This window comes from Lichenostomus cassidix, chromosome 4A, assembly GCF_008360975.1.
Source record: "Lichenostomus cassidix isolate B80296 chromosome 4A, HeHo_3.0, whole genome shotgun sequence".
Taxonomy (NCBI): Eukaryota; Metazoa; Chordata; class Aves; order Passeriformes; family Meliphagidae; genus Lichenostomus; species Lichenostomus cassidix.
The window spans coordinates 17,435,554-17,454,102 of NC_139485.1; the positions used below are offsets into that span (position 1 = coordinate 17,435,554).

The 18,549-nt window shown below is 39.7% G+C and overlaps 1 protein-coding gene across 5 annotated transcripts in view; it reads left to right on the top strand.

Moving 5' to 3' along the window:
* DIAPH2 (diaphanous related formin 2) overlaps positions 1-18,549 on the top strand; it is a 166,892-nt gene that overhangs the window by 35,564 nt on the left and 112,779 nt on the right. For all 5 annotated transcript variants that reach the window (XM_085060720.1, XM_085060716.1, XM_085060717.1 and 2 more), the window contains 6 exons: positions 47-163; positions 715-833; positions 1,118-1,182; positions 1,979-2,083; positions 3,676-4,290; positions 7,298-7,412. In XM_085060720.1, the coding sequence (XP_084916846.1) occupies positions 47-163; positions 715-833; positions 1,118-1,182; positions 1,979-2,083; positions 3,676-4,290; positions 7,298-7,412 (1,136 nt within the window). The remainder of the gene's footprint in view (positions 1-46; positions 164-714; positions 834-1,117; positions 1,183-1,978; positions 2,084-3,675; positions 4,291-7,297; positions 7,413-18,549) is intronic.

Genomic DNA, 18,549 nt, shown 5'->3' on the forward strand with positions numbered 1-18,549 from the left:
ATTTTTGGGTTTTTAAGTACTGCTATTTTCTTAACAATGTTTGCACTGATGTGAGCGAAGTATTTCATCTGCTGTATAATATGGTGAAAGATACTTCTTCTGAAAATTACCTCTTGTCGATTCTCCAACATTTCCTTCTGATCAGGAATGATTACTATGTGAGGTGAGTGGCAGCAGCTGCCAGGTTGGGTTCCTTGCAGGGAGCAGGGGCAGGAATGGAAATCAACACCCTGGTAAACTGAGGAGCTCATGGTCATGCTGAAAACCATCTGAGACTGATATGTTGTTTATCCTTCTGCTCAATGTTAGTATTGAAAAGATACTGGTAAATAAAATAATGCTCATTTCAAAGACTTGAAATGTTACTTAGTGTAACATCCTCATCCCAAAAACATCTTAACTTGTTGGGCACTTTTTATTCAAGTTTGATATCTTCATTGCTTCAAAGAACATAGAAGTTGTACAACTAATAATTGAGAATACTCCCACATGCCTTGTATCTTTTCAATGTATACTGCATTTATATGCAGCTTGGTGCCTCAGCAGGGTCAAGGTACCATATCCAAAATATTTACAACCAGAGTACAAATATGGCTTTAACTTGATACTTTTACTGGCAATTGTATACTTCATATATTAGGAGTTAGTTGCCCCCCCAGTTGCAGAAATGCTTTTTCATGTTCTCATTGTCTTGTAAAATGTTTCCTGTTCCAGACCTCAATATTACAAGATCATAGAAGAGTGTGTGGCACAGATAGTGTTGCACTGCAGTGGCATGGACCCAGATTTTAAATACAGAGGAAGAATGGACATCAATTTTACACACCTTGTTGGTTTGTACACTTTAAGCAGTTCTACCTTGTTTTCCTTTGTGTTCTTCTGTCTTGAGTTACACTGACTGTGAATTCTTTCAGTTTTCTGGAAATGTGCATGTGAGCTACAGGTGTACTTGTGGAGTACCTGATGAAATGCTGTAGCTTTTAATGAAATGAGACAGTGTCAAAATAAAAGAATTCTCTTCCTGTGTCATGGGATCCCAGGGAAATTATGGTTGGAAGGCACCTCAGCAATGTGATGTTTTCCTTGACCTGTGTGTGGTATTTGATTTAAATTCTAGATGCATGTGTGGACAAAGCTAAAGTCGAAGAAAGTGAAAAGAAAGCAGCAGAATTCTCCAGAAAGGTAAGTCCTACTCTTGGTTCACTTTAAGGTTTGGAACATAATCCTGAGAGGAACACAACCAGCTTGTTTCACAGCTAAAATTGGGAAATAGTGGATCTCACAGGGAGGATGCACTTTCATATTTAAAGCTTGGGGGTTTGGGGAGGTTCTGTGTGCAAAGCTCAGATTCAGCTGAGTCTGAAATCAGAAGCAACTGAGTGGTTTTAAATGTGCAAATCTTCAGTCGTATTCCTCTGCTGTAGATAACTGATGGCAAAGATTCCACTTGTTGCTCTTTTGTCCTGAAATACTTAGTCATAATTAAATACCTAAAACACAGGTATAAGCTTAAAAAAATGTGCTGTAATAGCTGCAGTAGTATTGAGGTTTATATACTCTAGAGGTGCATAATAAAATCATTCAAAGTTTTGATTTTTTGCTGGTCTGGTCTAAGGAGGTGTTTTCAGGCCATAAGGCAGTACATGTTCTTGACCATGATGATTGCAGATTTAATTTTTAATGAATTTAAACTTGCTGCTGTAGATCTATACTCCAGTTAATTTGAGAAGTCTGCAGTGGTCTGTTGGGGGGAAAAGCCTGTATGAAGCAGCTGGATCTGGGTGGTTCTCTGTCTTTGACTTATTGATGGAAGAAATGATGTGGCACTAAAAGTGAACATATTAGAAAAATGCTTCTGCAAAAGTGAGAAGTGAATCCATTGCTCCAGTTGGATATTGTTCAAAGAATTCCTGACAATATAAGGATCTGTTGTGGACATAACTGGGCAAACCCTCCTGTGTTGGTTAAATCATTGCAGTTTGATGAAGAGTTCACAGCTCGGCAAGAGGCACAAGCAGAGCTTCAGAAACGAGAAGAGAAAATCAAAGAACTTGAAACAGAAGTCAAACAGCTACGAACCCAGGTAACAAAACCATATCACATTAGCTCCACAGCTGAGTTGATTTTTTTTTTTTTTTTTTTAAAGAGGAGGAGTTGAAAAGAAATTACCCCGGAGTATCTTTTCGCTGTGGAGTTTGAAATGTCAGTTATAGGTGTATTGATTTGTTTTGCAGTCAACATAAGTTACTAAGGATAGTTAATGGAGGTATTTTTCAAATAGTAGTATATTCAGCCTGTCACAGATACTTGCTTTATTGAGAAAAAATTTTCCTTAGGCTATAAAAATCTCGAGTCCAGCCTGATTTTTTTTTTTTTCCCCTGCAAATATTTGTTTATGCTTTCACATTGCTACTTGTGCATGTTTTGCAGAAAGCTTTTGTTTTGGACTTCTTTATTTTTAAAGCCTTTTGGTTTTATATATATTGTTTACTTTTGTATTTTTCTATAGGCCTTTTTTACTTTTACACCAGCTTTGGGTTTTAGCCAGGTCATTTTTACCCTTTGGTAACTAACAGATACGATGATTTTGTGTTTCTGCTTCCCCCTCTCTTATTTTGTCCTCCTTCAATACTAGGCAGGGTCTGCCTATTGCCTTTTTATCTTTATTTTCGCTATCTTACTGCCTATGCTCTCACTTCCTGTTTGGACAATAAGGTGGAGAAACAGACACTCCTGTTCCTCCTTCCTTCTTGCCAATTTCCACGTTTGGTACAAATTTGTACAAGAGTGTTACACTGAAATTGGACAGTCTGTTTTAATGACTGCTCCAGCAATTGTTGCATTATAATTTGTGTTGTAGTTCGTGGGCCAAAGAAACACATGCCTTGTGCACAGTCAGGAATGTATTTTTAGTCTAATTAATTATTAATCCTGTTTTATTGATTCTAACACAGTTCAGATTATTCAGATACTACAGTAATAGTGACCATTGGTTAGTTAACCATATAAAAGTGTTCTGCTCCCCATAGAATCTAAGATGGCATTTTTAAATGCACTCACCCTCTGATGGTTTGACATGCTGCTGTTTCTCTTCCTTGCTCCTTTTACAACTTATAAGATATCTCAATTGGTCTTTCTTCCTCTCACCAAAGAAATAACCTCAGATTGAAAAGGCAGCAGGACAGGTTGTTGCACACCTTCCACCCCCAGGATGTCAGGATGCTTATGACCAACTGTGGTCTGTCACCTCTTGCACTCTAGTAGGTGTTTCACTGATTGCAGGGGAAAATTCCCCAGCAGCAGATGAGTGTTGTTAAAATTCAGCATGGTTATTCTCATCCCTGATGCCCCAGCTTGCTGGGGTGTCCTAAGTGGGATAAATGCTTTGTGCATTGGTAAGAAATAAAATGCAGTTCTGTTCACTTAAATGTTACTGCTGCTATTAAATTTTCTTTAAAATTGAAACAATTTGTTTTTATAAAAACGCTAGGTTATTCAGTTTACTTGGCAGTTTTATGGTACGTGGTATAATCTATTGTTATTGTTTCTCATTTAAATAGGAGAACAGTTGCATTTCTCACTTTGTTGAGTTGCAGTTGACTAAGAACCACCCTGGTTGGTTCAGCTTGTATCAAACTTCTCCCTGATGAAAAGAATTTCTCTCTGCTATTTCAGGGTCCAGCCCAGCTGCCGGAAGCGCCAGGATTACCTGCAAGCCACCCAAGTGACACAGCCCCGCCACCTCCAGCGCCTGCCCTCCCTGCTGGAGCCATCCCTCCTCCTCCTCCTCTCCCTGGTGGAGTAGTCATCCCTCCTCCTCCTCCCCTGCCTGGTGGAGGAGCAATTCCTCCTCCTCCTCCTCTACCTGGAGGAGCAGCAATTCCCCCACCGCCTCCTCTCCCTGGTGGAGCAGTGATTCCTCCTCCTCCTCCTCTACCTGGTGCAGGATCCCTTCCTCCTCCTCCACCCCCTCTGCCCGGGGCAGCCATCCCGCCGCCCCCTCCTCTGCCGGGGGGAGCAGCCATTCCCCCACCTCCTCCCCTCCCTGGGGGAGCAGGACCTCCTCCTCCTCCCCCCCTGCCCGGGGGAGCAGGGCCTCCCCCCCCACCTCCCCTCCCCGGAGGGGGAGTCCCTCCTCCTCCCCCCCTCTTCGGGGGACCCCCGATGGCACCCCCTCTGGGAGGGGTTCCCTTCGCCCCCTTCCCGGTGACACCAGCACTGCCACACGGCATGAAGGAGAAGAAGAAGTATAAGCTGGAAGTCTCCATGAAGAGAATCAACTGGTCAAAGGTATGGCAGGAGCTGTGCAGCTGCTGTGCCTCCCTTCTTCACCTTACAGATACAGTCAGTACTGCGGGCTCAGATGGATTTGTAAATGGGATTCATCTTGGCAGAACTTGGTGTTGTACCAAGTATCCCAAGAAGCCAACTTGCTTCCAATGCACTGAGCATGAGTTGCAGCTTTGCATCAAGTTGTAGATAAATACATATTTATCTCTAAACTGCCTTAAAGCAGTTTGCACACACAGCTAGCAAACCTTGCCCCTCCTCATTTAACCTTTCTATGTTCGTGATGTTTAATGTAGTTGTAAAGTCAAGGAGTGCTGATACCAGGATTAATGGTACTTGTAGATTGTTTATCCAGGTTGTTAATTGGCTGTTCGCAATTAGTGGTGTGCTGGAGCAGAGCTGTGGCCACTGGGAGGAGCCATGGGACTGCTCAAGGGAAGGGTTTGGGCACCATGAGCTTCCAATGCCTTAATGTGGTTATACTTAATCACATTGCATTGTTGAAAGCATCTGAAAATATAAACATGAGTTTAGCAGTAAACTGCAAGTACAACCTGATATGCAAACAAACCCTTAAAGCAGTTACTGGTTATTAGTTGTCTCTCAGTATATTCAGTATATTAGAGTCTCAGTGACTCCAAACCAAGAGCAGTTATGCAAACATCCAGGTGTGTACTGGGATGTGCTGCTTTAAAACCCATTTTTGATCAGGGTAGCCACTGCTCCTTCCATATAAAGGAAAGAAATGTCAAGTATTAGATAATTGCATCTACTACCAAGGTGAAATCATCACATTCTAAAGGCAGGTTGTGGTTGGCAGTTTTTTAGTGGAATAAAATGTGACAGATATATTGATATTTGTGTAGGAAAAGTAGCTAGATCACCAAATCATGAAGGCACATTAAAGGAGGACCATCATATATTACATGTTATGTGGTTTGAGCTCTAGCTGGGATTTCAGTGCAGCTTCCCTGGATTTCTGCTGCTCATTTGTCAATGTACATCTTGGCACTCCAGCCACTGTCTGACACCTGCCTTGAAACCATGTTGTCTCTCAGAAGTGTGTTGGGACTAAAAACTGGGTAAAATCAAATTGTTGATGCAAACAAGCAGTTAGGTGGCAACAGGGGGTCATTGCTGACCATAACTTGCAATTTAACACTGAACAGTTTTGGAATTTAAATCACTCTGTAGCAGCACTGCAGGTCTTTTAGGATGTTTCACAGCTGCTAATTTAAATGAATTTAGACTTACAACTTTATTCTCCAGAGCTGGGTGTTACCATGTTCTCCCAGATGGAGCTGGTTGGTGTGGGATGCTGGATAAAAGCTGTTTTGTATAATTTTCTGAATAAATACCATCATCAGGCAAAGCCTTTCAAGAACTAATGGTGACACAAGTTTGCTGTTGGAAGAGCAGCCAGGCTGCCCTCTGATATTTTTGAATAAGTGATAATCGTCTTTCTAAGGAAACAGGTTTAGATTTTGGGTTCCTCTAAATTCTGAGGCGTTGAGTAGTGAAATCACTTTCTCTTTGGAGTAACAAAACAGCAGAATAATCCCACAAATTTTGGAAGAAGGACTCTGGAAGGTTGCGAGAAAACCTCGGTGGAAAAGCTTGGCATGCCAGCTTTTAGTTTCTCTTGGCAGAAGAATTAATGCTTCAATGATTTCAAATGATTTCAAAATATTTGGAGATGTGCTAAAATAATCTGCAAATGTATCTAGCAGTGGTAGTTTAAAAACAGGCTTTCAATATATTTAACTAAAAGGATATTGAAAATAGCCAACCATGTTTTTAGTGTACTAATTTAAATAAATTTTAAAATCAGTTTGAATTTTTTTTCTATCTGTAATTGTTATGAAATAATCTGTGTATGAGGATAAGTGAAAACTTTCCTTTGCTTTTGTGGGAGGAGAAATTAACAGTTATATAGAGGAGAAGAGTGCAGGAGTTCTGTAACTGTGCAATGTGGATGGCTGTCCTGTAAACATAGAAAAGCAAGCTTTTATTTTGTAATACATATTGCTAATTGCAGCCAATTTCCCTGTAATCAGTTGCATTGGGGAGTTGATAGGAATAATTTCCAAGTGTCCATGTGAACAGTGGCTGTGACAATGGGAAGGAAGTGCAGATGGACTCTTTGTGAAGTGCTCTGGGAACAGAGCCAGAGATCTCCTGCCTGCTGAGAAAGTGGGAAGTCTATTTGATCATCACTTTTAAGGAGCCATCATTTGAGGAATAAAATTCTCACTGTTTAATTTAGTCCCTTTTGCTGTAGCTGTCTTCCCCATTAGTGTTGGATTAAGGTAGTTTTTTAGAATGTCTTGCCTAGAGCTGGTGGTGAAGCAGTGCTGAAAGGTGGAGGAGCAGTGTGTTGCAGGGAAATTGGAGTGAGGCTGACAAATACAGGATTGCTGAGTTTTCTGCATGTCATCTTGAAGTTAAATAGCCCTTGGAAATTACTTGGCATTGAAACAATCTTATAAGCAATAATTAATAACGTGTTAGAAGCTGCTAGAGGAACATATTTTGAAAACAAAATAGCAGTTCTGAGTCACACACGAAGAGTAAAGTTGTCTTTCAGCTTCTGTATTGCAGAGCATTTTCCTCTTTTAATACACCCAGTAAAGACTGAATCCTGAGTCACTGCAAGGTCCACAGGCACAGTTCACTTGCTGCTGAGTTTTCCCATGCAGTTCTCAGGTAGCAGTGGGGAAGCACTTGGGAACTCGCTAGAAAGTCATCAAGAGAAAGCTAGAACTCTTTCAGACCCAGATGCTGTTATCAGGAAAGCTTGTTGCATGGAAGGAATACAGTAAATGCCATTTTTGGCCAGAGGGCAGCTCAGCTCAGCCATGGTGTTTGTGCAGGAAGCAGAGAACATCCCTGAACAGGGCTGAGCTCCATTCAGTCCAGTTACCACCAAAGTTCAGGGGAATTTGCTTTAACTTGGCTGTTGAAAACACTGCTTATTGACTTTGGAGATGCTGTTGTTTTCTTTCAGATTGAGCCTCAAGAAATAGGAGAAAACAGCTTTTGGGTAAAAGCTGAAGAAGATAAATTTGAAGACCCGGAGCTGTTTGCAAAATTGGCACTTACCTTTGGAACCCAAATGAAAGGTACATTCTTACTTTACTCTTTATTGTGCTTTTATTAAGTTTAAGACTGTGCAATGGCAGTTTCTTTTATGCGTTGTGCAATACCATGGAATTCATATGATGGTTTTATAGCAGGAAGATGATTTAAAACATATATTAAGCATAACAGTCTATTACAAGAATTGCTCCTCCTTCACTTTACAGCATGAGGGGAGGAATCTTTTTGCAATAATACCTTTTAAAAGTGCACTGTATGTTGCAGACAGATGTGATTTTTCTTCTAATGAAATTATAATTAAATTTAAATTCTGATCCTAAAATCATGTTTGTGTTATTATTCCTAGCTGAGAATTTTCAAGAATAAGAACTGCAGTTTTTACTCCTACAGTGTTTGAAGGGTTAACTCAGGAAGGGCTCTTAGAGGACTTTCTCAAACTGTTTCTTCAGTAGTTTCCTTGAGTTATTTCTGAATGTGGGTTTTTTCTGTGTTGTTTTGAAAGCTCTTCAAAGAGTTGGTCATGGCTGTGTTTTCCATAAGATACTCCACTTGTAGCTCATACTCCTTTCTGTAATCACTCAATTTAAACCATTAGAATTCTCCTTTTACAACACACCTTAGAGCCACTTTCTGATCTAAATGTTCAGATATTACATGCAGTAAAACAAAAGCATCCTTTGCATTAATTTAACCTTCTTTTCCATGCCAGAGTTGGGTTTATTCTTGGTTCCTAGCAGTGCAGTGAGGGTAAAATGCTGTGGAGTTGGTCACTTGTTGTGGTGTGACAGGAAGACCTTGAAGGGGAAGAATGCCCAGCAGCAGATGACACAATGGCAGAGCTGCTTCTCCATGAAAAGGACAAACTTCTGCCTTGAGCTGAGTTCTTTCATCACAAATGTGAAGAAATCTTTCTGAATTCCTGAAAAGCTTCTTCATTAAAAATGCTGAAAAAACCCCTCTTGAAATTTTGACATAGCTGACAGTTTCCTGTGAGAAGAAATCCTTGTTGACACAGTTGCACAGTTCTGAAACTAGGAACAACAGAAACTCCTCCAACAGCTTAGTGGAGTGATAGCCTTGCAGATATTTTTCCTCTTCTTCTTTGTGTAGTTCTCATTTAATGATTGCAGCAAATAAGATGCCATAGCAAAGGATGCACATTAAAAATGCTGCTGCATAGCACTCAGCATATGAAAATGTAGTTGGCTGACTCCTGCAGAAAGGCAGGGCTGTGTCTGGCTTCGAGTTCAAGGGTTTTTTTAACTTGAAAACCTACTAGAACTCAAAAAGACTCTTGGAGCATTGAGTTGCAGCACAGGCCCAACTAATTGCACTCCAGGAGCAGCTTTCTTCCTGCAGCTGCTACCTGCAAAGGGAAACATGCAATGATGTTCACCTTTCTTCCTCCCCTTTTGCCTTAAGAGTCACAAGCAGCTCAGTAATGCTCAAGTACTTATTTCCAGCATCATCTGGGACCAAATTTCTCCTCTGCTTTAGTCCCATTTCTTGAGGTGTTCTCCTGGTACATCATGGGAGAATGATAACAAGCCAAATAGGAATGCATGTGATAGTCTCTCAAGAGCACAGTCAGCATGTGAAACAAATCAAAGGATGAGTGGAAGCAGACTGACAATTGCCAAAAGCAGTTGTGATGACTTAGTGTTTACTATCTTGTGTTCTGTGGCATTTTGGAATTCCAGTGGGAATAGTAAGTGAAGTAAAGAGACGGTAGTATGCACATTTATTACAAATTTGAAATTTCCTGTAAGCTGCAGCACTGAAATTTGATTAAACCTCTGAATTCTGTTCATGGTTCTTCGGCACAATGCAAAAAAACCTGGGTGACTTTTTCTCATTTAACATAGTTTTGGTTTAGAATACTCCAAAAATGACTTAATGTTGGTTATCACTAAACTTTGAGCTGCCAAGTTTTAAAGGAGTGCTGGTGTAAAGGAATGCAGCCAGAGCTGAAGAGAAATATTCTAATGAAGTTGAACAATACTTTTTGCTCACTATAATAATCCAGTGTGTTTATACATCTCAGGAAGCCTGGGCTGCTGCTTTTTGGTAGAGCTGGGGATGTGTGTGTCTTAATTCTATAGAATTTCTGTCTTAAAACCCCCAACTAGTGGAATTAAGAGTTTAAAATGTTAGTGTTCTTGTCAAGACCCTACTTAAATCTTTGAAATCATTTAAGCAGGTCATGCTATGCTGAGCATTCTTTTACCAAACTTTGCCTTTGTCCCTGAATTGATATGGAATTTTATCTCTGGCCACCAGCAGCACTGTCATGTCTTCAGTGCCTTGTGGAATGTGATGTCCAGAAGCTCCCATTAAATATCTGGGATGTTAAATACATGTAGAATGTGCTGAAGTGTCTTCTAACAGGAACAAGCCAAGGCCTGCAGTGTTCTGGCTCTGCAGCCAGCTTCTGCCACATGCCATGCTTGGGGCTGAGCTGTGCAGGGATGTGACAATACTGGGCCTGCTGCTATCAAAATCACTTCTCATTGTTTGATTGATTGTCTAATTGCAAAACACTGCAAAGCAAGTTAATGCCTTCTCCCTAAAGGATCATGTTAATTTCTGGCTCTTGTAATTTAGGTTGTGTATTTTGCCAGTCAAGAATGATAGTAGTGCTCTGAAGAAATTAATTATGTGTACCGTAGATCTGTAAAGGTAGTAATTAGTACATAATAGTCTGTAACTACTGGGATTGTTCCAATACAGAATTCATTATCCATCCAACTTGCCTCAAGGGAAAACTTCTCGATCAGGGTTCTGTTGCTTTACAATTAGACTTTTAAAATACAATTCAACAGTCATTTTCATATGGTTTCAAAACTGAAGTGATGTCTTAACAGCTGAGTTGGATTTTACACATTGTGGGAATTGGAGTGGGAAAGCACAAGAGAAAACACCAACTTCCATGGAAGCTGTAATGAACAAAACATGAACAGAATGTTCAGGTTTTGATTTTATATGTATAAAGTATATAATATCTGTAATAGGTCAGTGCAATTGAACTTGAAGGAAAATTGTGTTCATCTGCATTTGGTCCTTTCAAATACAAGGAGCAGCAATTAGTACTTCCTAACAAATGGCTTAGAATTTGCTGTGCTGAGAAGCCTAGGTCTAATTCATCAGAGAACTTCAACATTTGCAAGCTTTAAATGGATTCAGCTCTGGCCAGATTTCCTTTACCACAGCTGTATTTGTGGTGTGAGACAGCAAGACTCAGCTGAATGCAGAAATCTCTGGTGTTAAGCTCAGATCTGTTGCACTAGTTCAGCTTCCTACGCTGCTTTGTCAACACAGAAAGAAAGCAAAAGCTCTGAACTCATCATGTTTTGCTTCTGGATTGCCAACTGCAGGTGGCTCCCTTGGTCTGCTGATTTTCCAGGCTCTGTTTATTTCCTTCCCTCCTCACCCTCTCCTTTGCAGCAGGGTGGAATCCAGAGCAGACAGAGTTCCAGCTTTGCAGTGCAGGGTCACCCCAGCTTGTGTGGCTCAGGAATTTCATTTACTTGGATTGCACACTTAGGTCATCAGTCTTCATATTTGTTTCACACACAAGTGCAGCAGATTGGTTTGTTTTCATCTTTGACTGTATTTGAAATTGTTGTTGAGAAACAACAGAATAAATTCAAGTACCATAAAGGAGAAGGAGTGAGTTATTAGTTTGCCATTTTTCACTCTTTCCTTTTCTTCTCTGCTGGATTTATCCAATAGATAAACTGTCAAACTCAGGGGTGAAAAAAGCTTTACACGGTTTAAATAAATTGCTATCTGAAATTATTGCCACCTAGCATAGATTTGTGTGTCTCTATCTTTTGATACCTTTTATGTACATTTTTAAAATTCTTAAGAGTTAGTAGTTTTTCAGAGCATTGTTGTTCCATCAGAGAGTTCAGATTGAGAAGTTTAGACATTATCTTAGTCAGCATTACCTAAAGAACTGCAATAATTGCACCTTCAGAAAATCAAATACAAAGAGTCTGAATGTGAATTAAATTATATTCAGATTAAGAGACAGGTGGGAAATAGTCTGAGGTCTGGGCTATTTGAAAGCTGCTATCATTATTCATGGATTGCTTGGAGGTACAGCATAATGAATTCCACACAATTCCTATAGAAATGGAGTTCATTTTCAGCATCAGCATTCTGTCTGTTCTGAATCCAGGTCAAATGCTCTGATGTGGAGGCCATTCCTTCAGTTTTACTGTAATTGGCACTGCTTAACCCTTTTGGAACATCACTAGGACAGCTTAGTGTTCCCTGCTGGAGACTTGAGCGAGGATTTGAAATAGGAAATCCTGCTGGTTACTTGAACTGGAATAGTTCTCCAGATACAAATTGATGCTCCACCTGCCTTTTCAGTGCCACCTGGAAAATTGAGATTGGAGAGACTCTCATATGTGAGTCTGTGTGCCTTTTGCAATGCCATCTTTGGCTTAAGAAATCTCTGCAACTGAACTGAAATTATTCTTAAAAATATTAGTAACAAAGTCCCTGCTGCTCAGATTTTCTGCACATTTCAATTAGTAATTTTGTCAAAAAGCTTCAGCAGTAGAATTTAAATAGAATTGGAGTGAGGACAGTGTATTGTCTTAAAAGGACTCTTCAGTGTATTTATAACAATGTTGTGACTGAGCTGTCTTAGTTACAATGCCTTATATTTCAGGTGGTACTTACAGAATTCGTGTATTAATTTGTTATACCTGAGATCTCACCATCTGGAAGTCTTGAAGAGGAAAGCTGGAAGAGCAGTTGTGGCTATAAAAAAAAACCCAAAGGAAGGTCAACTCTCAAAAGCATTGGGTTTTTCCTACAAAGGAAATTGGTGCATTGGGGTTTTTCCTACATTTGATGCCTTGGAGGTTCCCATTAGAGAAGTGCCACACAGAAAATGTTCATTACCTACATATTTCAGAAGTCTGGAATTCCAGCCTACTGAGTGCTAACTGTGGCAGTAGTTAGTACCTTCTGTACCTCCTCCATGCCTGGTTTGTCTGAGGGAGCTTTTGTGTGTATCAGCTTGATCAAATCCAGCAGGGGAAGAAAGGCAGTTCTGAACTGGGAGCTGTCTGAGTGCTGGTGATGCAGTGCTGGAATAAAGCTGAGCACATTTAACGAGGAGCTGAGGACAGAGACACATGTACTCAGCACAGCAGCCAAAGGGATTGTGTACAAAGACTAATTAGCATGAAATATGAATACATTCATGAAGTAGTCTTGATCTATAATGCTCTTACAGAGAGTATTTTTTTCTATGAATTCGATGAAAAAGGAATTGAGAAGTTGAATTGGAAAAAAGAATCTGTGTTGGACTGAAAAAAGAAATGGGTTTTGTTTGTTTTTAAACAAATAGAAATCTATATTCCTGGAATTAACCCCCTTCTGTATGAATAAATAAAGAGATTAGACTGAGGAGAATGCATTCTCTAATGTCAAAACAGAAAGAATAACCTGGAAAATATGCTCTTCTTCAAGTATGCAACTGCATTTTTTATGGGAATTTATGTTAGTTGTTACAAAAATCTATTGAATATGAAGCAAGTTATTCTCACCATGAGGTGTTCAAGGCCAGGTTGGGTAGCTCTGAGCACCTGCTCTAGTGGAAGCTGTAGAGGAAGATGTCCTTGCCCCTGGCAGGGGTGGAACAAGATGATCTTTAAGATCTCCTCCAACCCAAACCATTCTGTGATTATATGATTAAATCGTTCTGTGCGTTTGACAGTAATCCTTTGTTCAATGAACTGTTGAGATTACCCATTGTAGCAAATTTCCTGAAGTGTGGCTTCCCTTTCATGTGTAAGAATTTATATCTCTGTATGTCCATAAAATACCCTGGTGATGAATTGGAGCTCAGTAGCTTGTCAGTTGTAGCTCTGTGTTCAGTAGTTCTGTGCAGAATGGCTTCAAACCAATTCCTTTTGCCCTCTGATGTATTTGTAGCTGTAGATATGTTTTTGGCAGTTCCTCAGTGTTGGTAAAAGAAACTCCATGTGTGGTTACTATTGGAAAGCTGAGGTTCTTCAGCTGGACAGTGCAGGGAATTTGTGAGCCAAGTCAAGGAGGGGAAGAATAAAAAAGTCTAGAGGAAAGGATGGAGAACAGATCAACTGCTTACCAGGACAGTTGGTGCTGACTATTCAACAGACTATGCACCAATATTTCACTCTCCTGAAAACTTACAGCAGAGTTCTAGGAATAACAGTGTATTCTCTTAAATAAATAAAACAAAGATGTAGTTATAAGCAAAATTTATGTTCTTACTTGTACAATAGTTCTCTCAAGTCTGCATTAAAGAGATGTCCCCTGCATCTTTCAGCAGAACCATGGTTAGCACATCCCACACTTCTGCCTGAATCCACTTTCTGTCAAAGAAATAGAATGTGGATATTTTCTCTGCAGAAGTGTAAACTGACAAAATGAGTCTGATTTATGGCCAAGTTCCAGTTGCTCACTGTGCTGACCTGCAGTGATTCTATATTTGCAAAAAATGGTGTCCTCTCTATGGGTTTTATGTTTTATGTGCAAAATTGTTTTTCCTTTTCTTATTGCTGACCAAAAAAAAAACCCAAAAATATGTCATCTGCTTTTGACATGGAACCTTTCTCTGAGTGATAGTTGCTTCAACTGCAGTGCTGTTACAGGATGCTCTGGAAAGAATATCTGCTACTGCAAGAATTTCTGTCATTTATACATAGAGGAAGGAAGGATAGTTCTTTTACCTATATGAATAAAGGTTCTTTGGAGAAAGATATTAAAAAGCTATCGAAAGGATTAAAAGTTAACAATCATACTATTAAGTTTCTGAATTCATTGAGAAATTGAAAATACAAGGTGCATAGGCATTAGTACAGATAACAACAAAAGGATCAGCTTTTGAATTCCTCATTAATCATCTCAAAAGGATGTAAAGCTGAAATTACAACTCTACATTGTGTGGTTGTTGTGTGTCTTGTGCAGGGTGAGAAACTGAAATGTCTCTGAAACTTCATTCTTTCAGATGCCTTATTCTGTTCTGTAAGGTGAGAATGTAATGATTTTAGAATACTACTAGAGAATGATTTCCCACTGTGAAGAGGCAGTGGCTTAAAGGCTTTCTAAAAGCAACAGGTCCACATGGTAAAAATCAGTGTGGAATTATCATTGTTGCAGACTCTGAATAGGAGTACACTTGGAGGAAGTTCCAAGGTTTTTTTGACTTTTTCTGTTGTTTAAGACTTGCATCATTAGCACAGACACGCTGCCTTCTTAATGAATCACTTCAGCCAAATTTTGCTGATGTTGGTGATATTAAAGGTAAGCAGAGCATAGGTCACAGCTGCTAAATTTAGGATATGCAGTGGATTCTGTGTTTGCCTGTGCCCAGAATGTGCTGATGTGAATGGGGAACCCAGAGATGCTGCTGAAGGTGAGAGACTACTAGCTGTGTGTTTCTGCTCTATTTTTAGTCTGCTACAAGGCAAGCAGCTTAATTCAGTACTCTGTAGGTCCCCTAGGACTAATCCTGTAATGTGCAAGTCATTTATCTTGTGTGTCTTGAAGGCAGATAATCATTGCCCATGTGTTGTGGGAGCACCTGGGTGTTCTCAGAACTCTTTGGGATACTCAAACCCCAAGAAAGCTTTTTCAAGGTAAATCTGTTCTGAGGTGGGAATAACACACAACCATCCAGGGCTGACTTCAGGCTGGCTGAGCCCTTTATTTTATCTTCAGCAGGTGACTGAGAACAGATGCTCAGTCCAGAGAGTAAATACATGTAAATATATGTTAAATGTCTGCTGCTTGATGTACACAGAATTGATTAAACAGTGATGCTTCTCAGCTGCCAGCAGTTGATGGTTTTTTCTAAGCCAGAGGTCACATTTTTACACATAAGAAAGTCTTCTTTGTGTATTGTCTTCAGTGAAGTCATGATCTTCCAGCATTTGTAACCTGTGCCATTGTACTTCTCTGTATTTCAGAGAGATGTGTTGTTTTCCAGAGTTTTGTCTGCAGTGAACTCATGACTTTCCAGCGTTTGTAACCTGTGCCATTGTACTTCTCTGCATTTCAGACAGATGTGTTGTTTTCCAGAGTTTTAACTCTGCTGCTTCTGGTCTTCCTGGTTTGTTACCTCCTTTTTCTCCTATTGAGAGCCTCACTGATAGCTGATTTATATTTATTTCTGTGTTTTCAAAGAGTGCACAGAGGGGCAGACCACAGCTGTGTATGATCCCCAGGATACACAATCAAATATCCATGCTGACCATCACCCAATAAATATCAGTGGATTTGCCCATTTCCTGAGGGAACCTCACAGATTTGGTTCTCACCCAACACCTCCATTGCTGTTTGTTTTTCAGATCCACATTAGTATGCCAGAAACGTTTCAGTGTCCCAGGATATTGAAACTCTTGGGCTGACCTTAGTCCAAGTGCTCATCAGAATGATGGGGAGAGTGGGCAATGCATCTTCCTGGGCCAGCAGGGCTTGTTCCAAGCAAGCCACTGCCCTCCAGGTCTGCTGCAAACCAAGGAATTCTGCTCCAAAGGCTGCACTGGAGCTCAAACTTGGTGTGGACATATGATTAGGTTGAAAGGGCTGCTCAGTATAGATGCCATGCAGCTGATTAGATTGATTTGATACAATCCACCACAAAGCCACAGTGTTAAACGTTTGTTTATGGAACACTAATTTCCTGACATTTTATCCTTTTATCCTTATTTATATTGATCAGCTGTCAAAGCTGTGATTACCAGTCAAACTCACAGGGCACTTACTTTTACTATTGAAATGAATGGAATCTGTTAAGACAGATAATTTCCTAACTGTATTTAGTATGATCCTTTTACCCTGTGAAGTTCTGCTGTGGACCTGATCCCTATAAAAACCTCTTTTTGAGCTCTTCTGGTTTAATATAACAAGAAAACCAGCTAATAACCAATACTTTTTTTTACTCTAAATTAATAGAACAGAATTCTTTTTACTAACCGTAAAATCAAATTTCTTGTGTACTAAGTCAGTGGAAATGTAACATTATATATTTCATTGTAGGGTAAAGTATATAACCAGGATGTGCCACATAACATTCAAAAATTGAGGGATTTGGGAATTAGATATGTCTAAGAGAGTTTTGCATGCATGTTTATTTAAAACCTTGATGACAGAGAAATACTTTAAAACCAAGAGAATACTAAAATTGTCTGTTGGGAGATGTGTATTTTACTTGGTGTTTAAATATTTAGTCAGGATTGTTAAATGTCAAATATCACAGTGATAGAAGAAATCAATTTATCACTTAATTTCTACTAACATTTCAGTCTGTTCCATTAAACACAAATATCTAATTAACTTGACTGTGTAAAAGGATTTTCAGATCTTGGGATCTTTTTTCAGTTCATAATTTGGAAAGTGCCTTTGGAAAATGTGATTCCCGCAGGTGTGTTTGTTTGTGAAGGTGAGCCTTTTATGGGTTTAATCAAGGGGAACAGTAGGTGAGCTATTAATTCAAAAGATATCTATTTATTAGACTTCTTACAGTAATAGCAGAAAATGAATTGGTTAGAATCTTGGTAAAATATGACACCAGTTTAATGACATTTAGTTTGATTTTTTTTTTTCCTCCTGAGTCTTGATACTCTTTTTTTTATTACTTTGGAAAATTGTATGGATAAGAAACATATCAGTTAGCATCTGGGAAATAATTCCAGTTGTCCTGTCTCACAGTTTGGTGGTGATGGTGGCCTGATGTCAGAGGAAAGAATATCACCAGGATATGTGACTGTTGAAATTAGAACTGCTATTACAGGCAGCATTTTATTTCCATAGGCAAACGTCTCCTCTCACCCACGTCAACATTTCCTGTATCAGTTCTAAAATGCAGGGAGTGATCTCCTGTCCTCAGTCAAGCCCTGGCACTGGGGCTGTGCAGAGCTCAGCAGCTCCTTGGGAAAATTCCAGCTGTTCCAGAGGTGGCCAAGGGACAAAAGGGGTGCACAGCCTGAGGTTCTGTTCCATATCAGTGCTCATGGAGAAAATGGGAATAAAGAGGGCTTGGAAAGGCTACTGGGTTTTATTGCAGCTTCTCTCTGCACATCTACAACCCAGCAAATGAGGCCCACGGAGGATATTTTCAGTTTCATCCTTGTTTGCCTGCTGTTGTTTGATTTCTAATGTTCATCTGTGGTTCTGTGACCATTTGTGTGTCATGAATTGTTAATATTTGCTTACTGCCTTACAGCAGAAGCAACATCTTTCACAGCAAATGGAAGAGGACAGAAGCAGTTGTGAAATGGGGTGTGGGTGTGTTTGGGATTTTTTGTTTTGGTTGTTGGTTTGTTGTGGTTTTTATGGTTTTTTTTGTTTTTAATAAAGCATTTGTAGCCCAGGCATCTCCTTGTGCTGCTGATAGAAAGCTGAAAGCCATTGCAGCAGAGTGGGTCATTAAGTCCACTTTAACTGTGCAACTTCGCTGCCCAAGTTCCTGCTATGGATTGACAATTAGACTATTTACAACCGTTTTAGGGCAATTTTAACAGAACAAGAAATATTTCATTTTAAATTAATAGCAGTCATTAAATGTGGTGGTCAAATAAAGTAGCAATTAATTATGAGAACAATTAATAGGAATATAGATCCTCTGTTAATTTTTTTTTTGCAAACCTAATTTGTAGAACTAAGTTATGATCTTTTTTATTCTTCCACAGACATAATTTGTTGGGTTGATGCCACTTCCTTCAGCTTGATTACATTAATTAGGCAAAAACCATACAAGATTGCAAGAGGTTCCATGTTTTTTCCTCCTCCCTGTTAGCTTTATTTTTTTTTCTCTTAAGAGCTCAGTGTAAGATTCACTTTTAGATCAATTGCTTGCTTCGTAATAATTCTTTTTTTTATTGCTGCACCAGGTATTCAGCTCTCCTGATTGCAGAAAGGACAGAGTGACAGCAGGGGTGCTTAATTAATTTTGCTTCAGGAATTGGTAACTGAGTGATTTTTAGGTGAACTGAAAAATGCCAGGTGGCATTGGGAATAAGCACGAGCTCCCCCAGCTGTGCCTGCACTGACAGGAGGCGTGGCTGGCATCTGCTGCTGCTCCTGCTCTGCTCTGCCTGCTTGGGGAGCTGTTTGCTGCCTGTCAGTGGTGGAGCCCAAGTGACAGAGGGA